Genomic DNA, 15,458 nt, shown 5'->3' on the forward strand with positions numbered 1-15,458 from the left:
TGGTGCATGGTGGTGTATTGCGAGTGCCGACATTGGACTCAACGGTCTCATAGGTGTGCTCCAAATTTGTACCACGCTCATCGTCGATGATCATGTTGTGCAGAATGACACATGCACGCATGATCAACCCAAGAGTACGCCTCGAGTAGGAGCGTCCCGGAACTCGCTAGAATGTTGAACCTAGCCTTCAAGCACTCCAAAGGCACACTCCACATCTTTGCGCCAAGCTGATTGAGCAGCAGTGAACATTCGCCGCTTTTCACTTTGTGGAAGAGTAACACCTTTCATGAACACCGGCCGGAGGGGTAGATGCCGTCGGCAAGGTAGTAACCATAGTTGTACTCGTGTCCATTCACCGTGAAGTTCACTACGGGTGCTTCTCCCCTAAGCACATCAGTGAACAACGGCGACTGGTTGAGTACATTGAGGTCGTTGTTGGACCCGGCCACTCCAAAAAAGGCATGCCAGATCCAGCGATCATACGACGCAACGGCTTCTAAGATTATGGTAGGGTGTTTGATGTCTCCCCTTGTGAATTGACCAGCATAAGCCACTGGGCAGTTCCTCCACTGCCAATGCATGCAATCTATGCTCCCTAACATGCCCGGAAAGCCACGCTCCTCGGCTTTCGCTAACAGACGTTGAGTATCCTCGATATTTGGTCGACGACAAAAGTGTTCCCCGTAACAGGCAATGATGCCTTCACAGAATCTATCTAGACAATCTGATGAAGTTTGTCTAGCTAACTTAAGCCACTCATCTATTGTATCTGCAGAGGCTTCATAAGCTAACTGACGTAAAGCCACAATACACTTTTGCAGGGGAGAAAAACCAGCACGGTTGAGAGCATCATTCCTTTGGGTGAAATACGGAGAGTATTCACCCAATCTATCCACAATGCGCAGGAAATGGGATCGCCTCATCCGATACCTTCGCCGAAAGAAGCTCGAAGGGTAGTTGCAGTCGTCGGCGAAGTAGTCCTCGAACAGCCGATCGTGGGCACCAAGACGATCACGTCTGATGAACTCTCAGCGGCGTCGCGGCCGTTTTGGCTCCTCCTCCTCGTTCAGCATCTCCTCCTCGTACTCCGCCTTGAATGCAACGATCAGCTCACCCTCTAATCCGTCGCTCGAACTGCTGGACGAAGACATGGCGTTGAGAGGGAGTGGAAATGGAGAGTAGAGGAGATGAAATGGGTGTGGAGTGAGTGAAACCATATGGAGGTATTTATAGAGGGGGGCTGAAATTTTAGGGTTTTTTGAAGTACCAACGACTACCCCAACGGCTAGCTGAGGAGGACGAATCAGATCGCGCCACCTCAGCCACTACCGCCCCTCTCTCGCCCATCTCTCGCCCGCTACCGCCCGCCTCTCGCCCCACTCCCGCCCGCCTACCGCCCGCCCTCTCGCCCGCCCCCCTCCCGCCCCGGCCCGCCAACGCGCCGCCCTGCTCCCGCCGCCAACGCGCGGCGAGCCAGCCACCACCTGCCGCTCCAGTCCCGCCCCGCCGCGGGCGGTAGCACCCGCGCTCCAGCCCGCGTTGGCACCGGCCTTAGTGCATTAGCTTTTGTTAGGTGTACAAAACCATGTAACAGTGTACAAAATCATCAGAAATTTGGAATTGTCATGGCAAAAACAGTGAAGCAACAAAAATCAGTGCTGTAGAAAGATGTCAGTACTGTGAAAGGAAAGCCATCACAAGATTGTAAACAATTTGAAATTATACGAACACATGGAAGTGCCAATACGGGCAATACAAACATGATGTCGTGATCTTCAGACATTTAGTAGGGGCATACATTGTACGAGTATGACACCGATGGTTACAATAGCTACTACACTCTGCATTTCGTAATGTAACCGTCGGAATAAAAGGGGCTGCAAATTGATGAGTCGAGGGGAACGGAGGCAGGGCTGCGGGTTTGGTCAGATAAAAACAGAGCAGGCCACTAGAGAAGAAACTAAGACAAAAGACAAGGTCATGACATTACTAAGAGAATCAACAAGATAAAAGCATAGTTGCCGGAGAGTTGCAGAACGACATGGCACTCACCACAAGTACAGATAAAAATAACCCAGCCAGAAAGAATCGAACAGGAAAATATACTGGAAGATGATGAAACAGCAGAAAACAAAAGGAACACTAATTGGAAGATACTAGGATAATAATATATAAGCAACGATTACCATACGCAGTTCCGAGATTCCACATACCACCATCCCCTAGCCCCATGTACAGCAGGCTAGGCACAGTAAACCACAAAACAGACCATGCGACAGTAACCCAGAAGACAAACTAACTACGAAATGCAGACGCTTAGTCGACCTCCTCCATCTTGCTCTCGCCGGCGTCATCGTCCAGGGCCGGCATGTCGGTGTCGTCAGCCTCAGCAGGCTCGTCCTCGTCGATGCTCAGGCCCAGCTTGAGCATGCGGTGGATCCTGGTGCCGAAGGTGTTGGGGTCCTCCAGGCTGAAGCCAGAGGTGAGCAGAGAAGTCTCGAACAGCAGCATCACCAGGTCCTTGACCGACTTGTCGTTCTTGTCAGCATCAGCACGCTTGCGCAGCTCCTCCATGATGGCATTCTCCGGGTTAATCTCCATCGTCTTCTTGGAAGACATGTAGCCTCCCATGCTGGAGTCCCTCAGAGCCTGAGCCTTCATGATCCTCTCCATGTTGGCAGTCCAGCCGTACTCGCCAGTGACAAGGCAGCACGGAGAGTCCACCACACGGTCAGAGACAATCACCTTCTCCACCCTGTCGCCAAGCACCTCCTTGATCACCTTGCAGAGCCCCTCGAACTTCTCCTTAAGCTCCTCCTTCCGCTTCTTCTCTTCCTCGCTGTCATCAATCTTCAGACCTTCCTTGGTGGCAGAGACAAGCTTCTTCCCCTCAAACTCCTTGAGCTGGCCAATGGCGTACTCATCAATGGCATCAACCATGAACAGAACCTCAAGGCCCTTCTTCTTCAGCCTCTCAAGGAAGGGAGAGTTCTCCACAGCCTTCTTGCTCTCGCCAGTGATGTAGTAGATGTCGCTCTGGCCCTCCTTCATCCTCGTCACATAGTCCTTGAGGCTGGTCAGCTCATCACCGCTCTTGGTGGAGTGGTACCTGAGCAGCTCAGCAATCTTGGACCTGTTGGCAGAGTCCTCATTGATGCCGAGCTTCAGGTTCTTGGAGAAAGCCTCATAGAACTTGTTGTAGTCCTCCTTGTTCTCAGCAATCTCAAAGAAGAGCTCGATGCACTTCTTCACAAGGTTCTTGCGGATAACCTTCAGGATCTTGTTCTGCTGGAGCGTCTCACGAGAGATGTTCAGGGGGAGATCCTCAGAGTCAACAATACCCTTGACAAAGCTCAGCCACTCTGGGATCAGCTCCTCGCAGTTGTCCATGATGAAGACACGGCGCACATACAGCTTGATGTTGTTCAGCTTCTTCCTCGTGTCAAAGAGGTCAAAGGGAGCCCTCTTGGGAACAAAGAGAACAGCCTTGAACTCAAGCTGCCCCTCCACAGAGAAGTGCTTGACAGCAAGGTGCTCCTCCCAGTCGTTTGTCAAGCCCTTGTAGAAAGCAGCATACTCTTCCTTGGTGATCTCTTCAGGCTTCCTCATCCAGATGGGCTTCTGCTTGTTGATCAGGGACCACTCGTGAGAAACCTCCTTGATCTTCTTCTTTTTCTTCTCCTTCTCCTCTTTCTCTTCATCAATTTCCTCAACCTTGCCTTCCTCAGTATCCTTCTTCTCATCTTCATCTTCATCATCAGAAATTTCCTTCTCAGTGGTCTTCTCAGTCCAGAGAGAGATCGGGTAGCTGATGAACTCAGAGTGTTTCTTCACCAGATCCTTAAGGCGACGCTCCTCAAGGTAGTCCAACTACAGAGAAGAATACCAACGTGTTAGACCAGCCACAATGCTGCAAAGTATCAGCTCTCATCATGAAAAGAATTTGGTATATAGCAGAACTAACAAAATGTCTACAGACTACTATTGTTTATGGGTGCGCAAAGTTCATAGCACTTGCAAACAACAGATTCCATGATAGAGAGATGACCAATTAATCTCAGTTTAGAGATGCCCTACCAATTTGTTAATGACCAACTATAATTCTCAACTGCATAGTAACACTTCCTGAATGACCAAGTATAATTATAAATTTGCATAGCAACAATAATAAATAAATACAATACTGACTGAAAACTACTCTCAATTTCCATCTCATAAGCCAAGCAGAAAAAATTTGTGACCATCACTAGCAAGTATCAACAGGGGACTACTATTAAATATTCAGTTTCTACTAATAGGAAATTCTTACTAGCAGATTCAACTTTCGATGTAAATTAACCCTGACCACTAATCATCAGACAGAACTAGGAATCATTTCATTCAAAAAAGAGTTAAAAACTGCATTATTCTTTCTACAGGCACATCTCATGTGCCAGCTAGAAAAACTATGAACATAAGTCCACCAGGACTATATAAAGCTGCAAACAGAACATGAAGTAGGCAGCAAGTCCAACCAAACAATATATGAGTAGGCCGTACCTGATCATCCTTGAGGTACAGAGTGATCTTCGTGCCCCTCCCAAGGGGCTCTCCAGCATCACGTGTAACAGTGAAGGACCCACCAGCCTGAGACTCCCACACATACTGCTCATCATCGTTGTGCTTGGTGGTCACAACAACTCTCTCAGCCACAAGGTAAGCTGAGTAGAAACCAACACCAAACTGACCGATCATGGACACATCAGCACCAGCAGCCAATGCCTCCATGAACTCCTTCGTCCCAGACCTTGCAATGGTACCAAGGTTGTTCACAAGATCTGACTTGGTCATACCAATACCACTGTCAATAAGGGTGAGTGTGTTGGTGGCCTTGTCAGGGATAATGTGGATGAACAGCTCAGGCTGAGCATCCAGCTTGCTCTTGTCCGTGAGGCTCTCGAACCTGATCTTGTCCAACGCCTAAAATTCTCATAGATAAAACAAGTTAAGAGTGCAGAAGTAACTGAAATGTATTAATGAGAGACTCGTGCATCTCAGCAAATAACAAACCACTCATATATAAAAACCACTCAATAGTGCAAAAGTAACTGAAACATCTTAAGGAGAGTCTAATGCATCCCAGTAAATAACAAACCAATCATAATGTCTACAGAATCAAGCACACATACTATCTTTTCAGTTTGGTTCAAATTCCATACGCACTATCATAAATTCTACGTTTAATTAAACCTGTGAGAACAGTGCTTTTCAGGAGTTACTACCAGCCCAGCAAACCTACTGGGGATAAGAAATTGAGTGATCATAAATCAAATGAAACCTCTTGCAGATTTACAGCTTCTACGATTGCGAGTTAAAATGCTAACATGTATAGCACAGTCGACATGTTGATACTGAGTTTGGGCAAGTTTAAACTACAAATCAGTACTCCGTATCTAATCAGTGTCTAATTTGAAAACTGTGAGAATAATGCTTTTCAGGAACTTCCATCAAAATATCTGACTCCGTACCTAGTCTAGTAAAAAAATCATGAAAAGTAGCAGCATCTGAGACCAATGCATTTCAAAACTCAGCACAGGGGATGATGGAACAGGGAGTAATAGTGATTCCAAATCCTGAATAGCAGTCCAATCATGCAGCAGACGAGGGAGTGAACAAATCTATGGCTAAGCTCTACTCAGGATGACAGAAGAGTACGCAGAGGCCACAGATTCACCTGCAGATAGATTGCAATAAACAGGGCAGCAGACAAATCTAGCCATGCGGGCATTCTAGGTTTCAAGTAGGTACAAATCCTAACGCAATACAGAGCAATCAAGCAAGCATGCAGCAGAGAGGGGTGATTATACGGCTCCTAAGCATGAATAACAGTTAAATCGCGAGGCCTGCCAGGGGTTGAACAAATCTATGGCTACAATTTTACTCCACGGTAACAACAGAACAGCGCTCAAATAACAGATTCGTCTACGGGTCGATAGACTGAAACCCCTTCCACCCAAGAGCGCACGACCCCAACCTCTGCATCGCGACATAACCACGCGCCGATCTAGCGATGCGACAAAGGGCCCCAGCGCGCACGGATCTAAAATAAAAACAGCGAGAAGCAGAGGAGCGCGGCAGCTTACATCGGAGGAGTTGGAGATGAGCTCGCGGAGGAAGATCTCCTTGTTGGAGTAGAAGGTGTTGATGATGAGCGACAGCAGCTGGTTGATCTCCGCCTGGAAGGCGAAGGTCTCCGTCTCCGAGGCCATGGCGCCGCCGGAACTCCTGCAACACGCGCGCGCGCGCGCGCTCGACGAGGCAAGGTGGGGGGAGGAGAGGGCTAGGGTTAGGGTTTTGGAGCGGCTTTGCTGCGAGATGGGAGATGGGAGAGGGGATGGGTGCGGGGGGAGGGGGATATATAGTGGGGAGACGGGTTCTGGAACGTTCTACCGGGTGCGCGAAGAGGGAGACGACGGGCGGTTGGGGCGTGCGGATTAGTCGCCGCTGGGCCCGGCGGTGGGTGCTTGGCCCACATGTCAGCGGGCTAGGCTGGGGTTTGCCTTGGTTTGGGCTTACATGCTTTGGAAGGTTCTGGAGCTCGGGTTGGGTTGGGTTCGTTTTAATGAAAGGAGGACACCGTGAGAGCTTGATTGGAGTTTTGTAAAGAAAGGTCTCGGTAATTAGCACTTCGACCATATCACATGGTAACTTTTTATTTCGAAAATTGCACCGATATATTAATAACCATCAACGGTAGTACAAAGAAACCTAAAAGTAATAAAAGATTAAAATAGGTCAATGGATCGCCTAGCAACGACTACACACACTAGCGAGCCGAAGGTGCGCCGCCGTCCTCGCCCCTCCATCATCGGAATCATACATAGCTTGTTGGAGTAGAGTTTGTTGTAGTAGACACACGGAATTCATCGTGCTAAGGCCCCAAAGGACTACCACACCAGAGCAACAACCGTCGCCAATGATGACAACCGTAGATCGGAAAAGGCTAACCTAAAATACACCAGCGAGCACGAAAACAGACCGAATCCTAGGAGATCCGCCGGATACACAACTCCACACGCCCTCCACTGGCACTAGACGCACCACCGGAACGAGGATAGGGCGGGGAAAATCTTATTGTGACTTCAGGAAGTAGCCGCCGCCTCACCATCCCGAATAAGACACTAAAAACAAACTAAACAAAGAACGAAAACTTTCCCGCCAGCGAGAGGCAGCTATCTGCCATGCCTTGATGGTCCCAAGGCCACCAAAGACGGAACAGACTGGCAGTGTCACCGGCGAAAGGGACGGAACCCTAGATGGTTTTCACGATCGCCTCATGTGTCCTCTCTCCTCTGTATATCACATGACAACTTTGTTTGTGGAAAATATCACATGGCTGCTGGCACGTATTACCAGTTACCATTAGATTTTCTCTGTATTTACAATTACGAATAATAAAAAATTGATGCATTTATTTGCCTTAAAAATTTCACGCTATTTAAAAACGTGCATATAGGTTTCTGGAAGCATGATGGGTGAACCATGGGTACTCTGAAGCCTGAGTCCCAAGGTGATTTTGGACTGAAAGTAACCATTTGCGTTGAACCGCGAATACGAATTTGACTCTCATTTTTAACACGTCCGTATGCATCTATCTTTGCATTAGTGGCAATGTCATTTTTTACCGTGAAAGGGAAGCCAGTATGGGCCACGCGAGAGGATAGAGGGGGAAATGTCTTTTGTGTGGCCAGCAATGGGACATGCATTAATTTAATTTAGGGCGAAGAGAGAGGTGTCAGACCATGTAATCGGAGGTGTGAACAGGTGCGTCTGGACACAAACCTGACCTAAATGTCAGCAATGCATCGGCGCGGAAATGCCGGTAACTATGCATCGGACCATTATGCTGGAGGCAGAACTTTTTTTATCCACGCAGACCAAAATAAATGCCGCTGGAGATATCCTTAAACATACCGGACGGACGGCCATAACAATTTCAAGATGTGTTCAATCCAGCGGTCCAAGTAAGTCGATGGGGAAAAACACAGGCAACCGCAGAGCATAGACAGCTACAGCCCGAGTGAGCTGCAAACCCATGTATTCCTCGACAGAGTTCCACGATACAGACATAGTAGCAGTAAACAGAAATGAGCTTTCGATTTCAAGTGGGTTTTTGGCCCTGAACATGCAGCAAATGCAGACACAAAAAGAGCAAAAGGGCAAGGAATGACGCTTTGCGTGGCAAGGTGATGGAATTAGTCCCCTGGGATCCGGGACCAGGTCTGTTGTCTGTTGAGCATCTAGCAACTGTACAGAAAAGAAAGCCGGCACGATGCAAGAGCTTCTTTGCAGAGAATTGTTCGAGGGAAGGAAGCGACTGATAAAACATCTGCTGTCATTGCTAAACTGGTAACAAAAACGTGTAGGCCTAGTATTTACATGTGGATCTAGATTAAATCCCTATGGAGTGTCAGATGCTGTCTAGTTTCATCGCTAGTCACGCCACACTTTGCCTACTCCGTTGAAATGCAGCTCTCCTCAGTTCAGTCCATCTCTCGAGTCGGTAAACGATGGCTCTCCACACCTTGCAACTCGTTAGATCGCTGCGGCGCTCCATCTGCACGGCATTCAGGCATTCAGAGGCAGGTGGTCCAGAAGGACACATCGAAGGTATAGATAAGACTGAGGGGCAATGCGTTAAAATAGACTTACTAGGATCATGATCGTCATCATCGATGTCTCCATTTCGAGACGTGAAAAATGGAGTGAGGTAGTGTCTGTCCAATGTGGCGAACGAAGGAGTGCTGCAAGAGAATTCGAAACAAGTGATTCCAATGCATAGAGGAATTCTTTTGTAGAATGACGAACCTAAACTTCATTAAAAAAAAACTAGTGCAGTCTACTAAATATAGTGTGTCAGCAACTTACAATACTCATGCAGCCATGAAAAACATGTGGTGTACTTTGATTGACTATTTTTAACTACTAAAATACCTTCTCTGGATTTCTCGGAGTTTCTGTTTGAATTTGCTTGTGCTAGAAGTCCCTTCTACATTGTTTAGTTCTATGTTACACAAATTGTTCCCCTCATAGTTATCCTGGTCCTGCAAGTCAATAATCGCAGCAGTAAAGATTTACAATCATAAAGGATGCTCAAGCGCTAAACCACAAGCCTCTTATGAGCACAATAAATAATACACCCAATAATCCATAAAAAATCTCATTTCTACCAAATGTATGCATATATGGGCCACAACATGGCTGCATTATCCCTTTCGCCAAAGGAACATGGCCGCATTATCCCTTTAGCCAAAAAAAAAACATGAAAGCATTATTTATGACATAAGCAGTGACAACCCAACCGTAAACCACACTATATAGGTGCTTTTTTGGTAATTTTCTAGGGAAATCGAAATGTTACCAGTCATGAAAAGCTATATTGGACAAACATGTAATCATGCCCTATTTTCTCTCCCGGGAAAAAACAAAAGCTTTGTGTCTCGATGCATTGATAGATAAGAAGTTCAATTGCAAAACTACATTAGGCCTTGCAACCATGTCACCCTGATGTGCAGGAATATAGGGTATACTCCGGTTATTTTTACAAAGTGCAGAATACTTGCCTCAACTGAACGAGGATGGCCATTATTACCATCTCCTGCAACGTGTAGAGCTTCAAGCATTGTGCTTGTCGAACCTCCAATCAGAAGTACCTGGATCATCACCATGAGAGAAGTTATTTGGGATGGTCAACACTAAGTGGCATTAGCAATACCAGCATGTCTTTCTATTGCCATACAGAAATGACCACTCTAGTATAGTTTGGTTCTTTGATATCTTACTGTTAGAACAATGATAGATATGGTAGCGCTCAAAATTGTCTGACCATGGCCCTCAGGAAGATCATGAACAGATTGAAGAGCAAGGGCAAAAGCCATAGCCCCTCTAAGACCTGCAAACGTAAATGCACCAAAACTGCTTATAAGATACAAAAAAAAAAAATTGAGTGAGCATGTTTGTCAGACTACATACCACTATACCAAAGTGCCTGTTGATACTGCCTGGATATTTGCCGGTGGGGTGGCCGTACCAAATTTACCAAGAAAGAACACGAGAAAACATTTGCAGCCCTTCAAAATAAGAGGACACGGCAAAACTTAGTAACTTGAGCAAACTCATATAGATGAACAATGTGCAGTCGCTTATTTCAGTTAAGAAATTCAGAGCTTGCCCAGCAAGTGCTTCAGCTTCAGCATCAATCTACTGTATACCAAACACAGTACAGTTTTTATAAAGCTTGTGTAGCTCTGCTGGATCTTACTAATCCTATGTTTGATACTGACTGTTCTAGCTATTTGGGAGACATACAAATAAACCTCTCCATACGAACCTTAGGAAATGTGAAAATAGAATCAGAACAAGGTTCAGTGAAACCATACCTTGCAACTAGTATGAAGATCTTCATGAATCAAACAAAATAAACGCTAAGGAAAAAAAATAGCAGCGTATCTCATAAGGAAGGAGGAAAAACTAAAATAGCAGTGTCTTATAAGGAAGAAATTATGTGTAGTATAAAGTAGCTCCCAATCATATGAAGGATACAACTGAGAAAAATATGAACCCGATGTGTGACCAGCTTTGACGCTCCATTGCAATATCAAATCCCATATATATGAACCTGTAAGGAGTTTAGGCAAACATGTAAATAGATTTACCAAAACAGAAAGACTACAAATGCTGACTTACACAAAAGTTTCTGCTAATGATGAAAGCAGATTGAAAAGGGAAGCAGTGAAACGCTGAGAGTCATCTGACAAGTTTGGGAATGTGTATCTCTTCATCACCTGAAAAGAAAGATTCCACTACCATGAATAACTTCACACAAAAAAAATATTCCCTGAATGTGTCATTTAACTTGGTACCCACAATTCCAGTAAAGAGTATTGAGACTATGCCAGACAGACCAAAGCCTTCAGCTAGCATGTACCTGCGAACAAATGCATAACTGAACGTACAAACCTCAAAGCTCGACAAAATGCAATTCAAGTTAGGTGTGCTTACGAGAAGTATGGGAATAGTACAAACAAGCAGCTCTCGAGGTTATAAAGGCTGAAAATAAAAGGTCAGGAGTTCAATTGTCTATTATATTCAGATAAACTCTTGTTTCTGGAAGCAATAAATGATTAGGGATGTTACTTACTTCTCAACACCGAGTGTTGAATACTTGAAGAGGTTATACAGAATTAAGGCATAACAAATGGCTATCAGTATGACAAAATAATGCAGCATACAACTTAACAGGATGACTATATGAGTCAAGACTAGTTTTTATTCAATCCAAATATATAGCAAACACATCTGGGTTTATTTTTTTCACTGAATATATCTAAATAGTTTCCTCATATTTAAGTAGGGCAGCAAACCAATATCGTGTGATTGATGTTCCAGAAAGCATTTTCAAGATTAAAGAAAACACTTCCGAAATTCAACTTTCCCCATGCAGGGTATTCTTTAGAGGAATGCAAGAGAGCTACATCCTATTTGGTTCGTGTAAAATAGTAACATAACCAACAAATTGCAGCTTTAAATGGGTATATCTCCACAAAAGTAGGGTGATTGAAGGATATGAGAGCAGAAATAAATCCAGCTCCAACACCTGCAAAGATGAAAGTAGTAAGAAAGTCAGTTCACAAATGCCATGCAGATGTTTGTATCTAAATGCATAAGCATAAAGGGAACCATGAAAAATGAACCGCAGTGAGACATCAGACTTGTAGGCAGGAAATCGGGTTAGCTAATGAAAATGTACATACAAAGTTTGTCACGGTACCTATTGACATTGATCCAAAGAAGTCCTCAAGAAATCTCAAGATAACAACGAAAATGTTTTGGCTAGAAGCATTGGTCCTCAGAGATGCCATAGTCCTGAAGATGAAGGGAGTCAATACAGATTCTGAAGAAGCAAATAATGAAGCAAAGAAGATGACAAATACCGTCCTGACCTGTACAAGGAAATTGCCATCTTCATCGCCGCAAAACAGGTTCATATCAAGCAAGGTGTAAGGAACGGTAAGAGCAATAATATTAACAATTTTGCGTAAACAGAAATCATACAGCGTCGTTTAGCACAGATTCACCAAAAACTAACGCATAGAGGTTCACGTCTGTACCAAGTTCCTGCAGTAATGGAAAGTGAGTAATTTTGCTTCCAGAAAATAAGTAAACACAGTATGATAGTGTCTAAGGTGACGACAGAAACCTGAAATATGGACAACACAGTTACAGGATCAGTTGCTGACACAAGGGAACCAAACATCATACACTCGATCAGAGGCATCCTATAGACAAGATGTATTAGCCCGGCAAGGTAGCTGCAATTACAACGCATCATCAGATGGTCACAAGTCAAAGGGTTTGTATACAATAAACCTGCAAGCAAACTATTTTAGACTCTTACACTAGAACACCTGTGACAGTGGAGGCGATAAAGGTTCCAATTATGGCAAAAGTAATAATAGCACCAAAGTTTGAGAAGAACGGTTTCTGCAAGTACAGGGATAATAGATTTAGCTGCAGCCAGACATAATCTCAATAATGTAGGGGGCATGAGAAATCGAACACTCACTGGTGCTAAGCTGAAGCCAGACTGGGTAGCGTGTAGTCAAGCAAAACATTCAGCGTAAGCTTTACAAAAGAAATAGTGGGAAGTGACATGAAGCATTTTTTTTACATAAGGGAGGTAAAATGAAGCATATGCTAAGGATATAATATGATTGGAGGCAGCAAGAACAGAAAGAAAAGCTCTTCCCGGAAATTGAACCATCTCCTGAAATTACACAGAAAAGGATACTATATCAGCATGGTCAAGAAGGAACAGTTGGAGACGATTAGGTTTCTGGGATGAAGAAAGTAAAGACCTAGTACTTTTCTGAGTGTTAGATATGCTAGCAAGACCTCCCACGATCAACCCTGCCATAAGTGGAGGTAGATTATTATAGTCACAATACACAAGATTTATCTAGTTCCTGAACCAAGTATAACTAAAGCTGTAACTTCCTGAGGTCCTCGTATTTTTGCACCCGAGCAGAAAAATTACAGCAAGGATCAGCGATGAAAATCGCGGAACCATGTGCCTTGCACTTGCAGTGACAAAATACCAAAATTCTCTCATATGCAAACCAGATATAACCAGTAGATACTGCTTGACTCAGGTTTCAGCATAGTAAAAAAATTCAATTAGAGCATGGTGCAATAAGTTCTCACGAAATTCATGGACGTAGACACTTAAGTGCCGAAACCTTGCAAAATCCCATACTCAAAACTGTCACTGTTGTCGAGAATAAGGAAAGACAAGCAGCAAGTCATGGGCAATTCATCCATTCAGCTACCGTGCTGCTTGCCTTTTCTTTTATGTCTTTGATAACAGGGAAAAGCTTAATGCCAAATTCAAACTACATCAATGAGTTCTTTCTTGAATTATTGAAACATTTTATACTAAAATTTGATGTGGTTTCTTAAAAGGGTAGGAAGTTGCCCTCGACATGAAGCAATTTGTCATGCCAGAATAGACCAGAAATGATGGCCCTTGAGATGAAGGGTGGATTCACAACATCGCGTTACTCGGCGTCGCAACAACTCTACTCTTCACATTTTAGCTTATATCTAGCACATCACAATTCGAAATGGAGCGGAACTTGGCACGATTGTAATCCCTCTACTAAAATGTCAAACGGATTTATTTTGTTTTACAAACTAATCCTGAATCTAACCTTGAAAATCAGAGAGCCATGGTTCGGATCACTAAACAAGTTGCGCCTGAACTAACCGGATGACCCGCCTTCACTTCTGCACTCATGGCAATCAGCATTTCACAACACAACTCTTGTGTAGTAGTAATAGCACTGCTTCCCATTTGATCAGCTAAACATGATACTACCATTTGATCACCCAAACCTGAAAGCCCCAGCAAAGTAAACCCGACTGCTTCCGATTTTCTCGGCCAAGCACCACGTGTCACGAAACAGCACTGACACGGAGACCACATTAATCGCTCAGAAACACCGAAAGTGCTAGTCGGGTCCATCTGAATCGCGGAACGAGCAAAGTGAAACGGAAACGCCCCAGATAGCAAAGGGCGCGGGCGCGGCACGCACGTACCGATGAGGAGCGACGCGCTGGCCTCGGGGAGGTAGTAGACCCTGCGGCGGCGGAGGAGGTGGCCGAGCACGAAGGCCAGCACCAGCATCGATATCTGCAGCAGGATCCCCACCCCCGCCGCCTCCTCCTGCTCCTCCACCGTCGGCGCGCCGTGCGGTGGTGCTCCCGCCGCCATCCCTGCCTGCCCCGCCTCTCGCGCGTGCGAATGCTTCTCTTCGCTTCGATGACTCGTTCGATTCTTCTGTCTACTACTTTTTCTCCGGGGGTTTTTTCCCGTCTGTTTTACTCTGAAATTTTCTTATGCGTGGGCGGTTCCTTGAGGAATCTGGATGGACGGCTAGGATGTATTTGACCGGGTAGTGGGCTCTGAAGAGGAGGAAAGCGTGGCGCGGGTTCGCATTTTGACTTGATTAAAATCTCCTACCAAAAAATTCCCAATCCCAACAGAAACAAAACAAAAACAAAAAAAACAGAAAGGGACAAGCCCTCTCATAGAAATCAACACTAGGAAAAATACCCGTGTGTTGCATCAGGAGCTGTATTACCAAAGATTCGGAACAAAGTGTTTTTTGTCTTAGTAGTCAATCTGTAAATTTGGTGCTACACAAGCTACCATGTATTGTTCTAACCAGTTATACCAATAGAGGGTACTGGTGGAGAATACTACATTAAACCGAAAACCAGCATTTTTATTTAATATCTTTTAGGATTTGTGGACATGAATTCGGATGTAATGGCGGCGGTGGACAGCATGAGGGAATAGGAAGACGAACGGACAAAAGTTTTTTCTTTGCACAGTAGAAGGGCGAGCTAGTAAAGCGGGCTTCCAGTCCAGCCCAAGTGACAGCCAAGGCCTATGTGGACGAAAATGCGAACAGGCACAGGACGGCCAGCGACTGGCGACACAAAAATGCGGGGGGGGGGGGGAATTGAGGTGACGTGGACGCAGGAGAGGGCTGAAAAATGTGGTAGCGGGGGATTACTATTAAGAGATAATAAAAGATGAGCACTTAATCAATTGAAAATCCAACACCACGATACAACACAATGACACAAGCTGGGAGGAAAGAATGAAGTAACATTTTATGTACTAAATTCTCTTAAGTAGCCGCCTCTTAGTCATGTACGTCATCTAGCGCCGGTGCTCTTTTTGCTAGCGGTCATATGATACAAATAACCCTTGACATGGCCAGGACATAAGAGGCAAATGGTTCCACCCAAGGTTAAGCCACTCTATGCTGACACAGACTTGGCAACTCGTCCTCCGAAGAAACATCATGCTTGGATGACATCTTCTGCTTCTGGTCGTTCCTTCTCATGTT

At 45.1% G+C, this 15,458-nt stretch overlaps 2 protein-coding genes across 2 annotated transcripts; both read right to left on the reverse strand.

Moving 5' to 3' along the window:
• Positions 1-2,138: 2,138 nt before the first annotated feature.
• Positions 2,139-6,287, reverse strand: LOC124691634 (heat shock protein 81-1-like). Its single transcript, XM_047224944.1, has 3 exons — positions 6,123-6,287; positions 4,540-4,959; positions 2,139-3,870 (listed from the first exon to the last, which is right to left on the reverse strand). The coding sequence occupies exons 1-3, from the start codon at positions 6,246-6,248 to the stop codon at positions 2,317-2,319; spliced, it is 2,100 nt and encodes a 699-aa protein (XP_047080900.1). The 5' UTR covers positions 6,249-6,287; the 3' UTR covers positions 2,139-2,316.
• Positions 6,288-8,522: 2,235 nt separating this feature from the next.
• On the reverse strand, positions 8,523-14,311 carry LOC124648751 (sodium/hydrogen exchanger 6-like). The gene is made up of 22 exons (XM_047188464.1): positions 14,137-14,311; positions 12,897-12,948; positions 12,746-12,805; positions 12,605-12,629; positions 12,437-12,522; positions 12,239-12,350; positions 12,094-12,156; positions 11,982-12,001; positions 11,810-11,904; positions 11,607-11,635; positions 11,180-11,211; positions 11,041-11,088; positions 10,906-10,966; positions 10,726-10,823; positions 10,582-10,657; positions 10,419-10,438; positions 10,012-10,109; positions 9,822-9,931; positions 9,603-9,692; positions 8,974-9,083; positions 8,692-8,783; positions 8,523-8,596 (listed from the first exon to the last, which is right to left on the reverse strand). Exons 1-22 carry the CDS (start codon positions 14,309-14,311, stop codon positions 8,523-8,525), a joined length of 1,626 nt encoding a protein of 541 aa, XP_047044420.1.
• Between the last annotated feature and the right edge of the window lie 1,147 nt (positions 14,312-15,458).

The sequence above is a fragment of the Lolium rigidum genome, chromosome 1, assembly GCF_022539505.1.
Source record: "Lolium rigidum isolate FL_2022 chromosome 1, APGP_CSIRO_Lrig_0.1, whole genome shotgun sequence".
NCBI lineage: Eukaryota > Viridiplantae > Streptophyta > Magnoliopsida > Poales > Poaceae > Lolium > Lolium rigidum.

Coding starts and splice junctions, on each gene's coding strand:
- LOC124648751 (XM_047188464.1), bottom strand. CDS start 14,311: ATGGCGGCGGGAGCACCACCGCACGGCGCGCCGACGGTGGAGGAGCAG. Junction 12,157..12,238: donor CTGTGTTGTCCATATTTCAG/GTTTCTGTCGTC, acceptor CCATTACTGCAG/GAACTTGGTACAGACGTGAA. Junction 10,824..10,905: donor CAATACTCTTTACTGGAATT/GTGGGTACCAAG, acceptor CTTTCTTTTCAG/GTGATGAAGAGATACACATT.
- LOC124691634 (XM_047224944.1), bottom strand. CDS start 6,248: ATGGCCTCGGAGACGGAGACCTTCGCCTTCCAGGCGGAGATCAACCAG. Junction 4,960..6,122: donor TCATCTCCAACTCCTCCGAT/GTAAGCTGCCGC, acceptor TGAGAATTTTAG/GCGTTGGACAAGATCAGGTT. Junction 3,871..4,539: donor TGTACCTCAAGGATGATCAG/GTACGGCCTACT, acceptor TCTTCTCTGTAG/TTGGACTACCTTGAGGAGCG.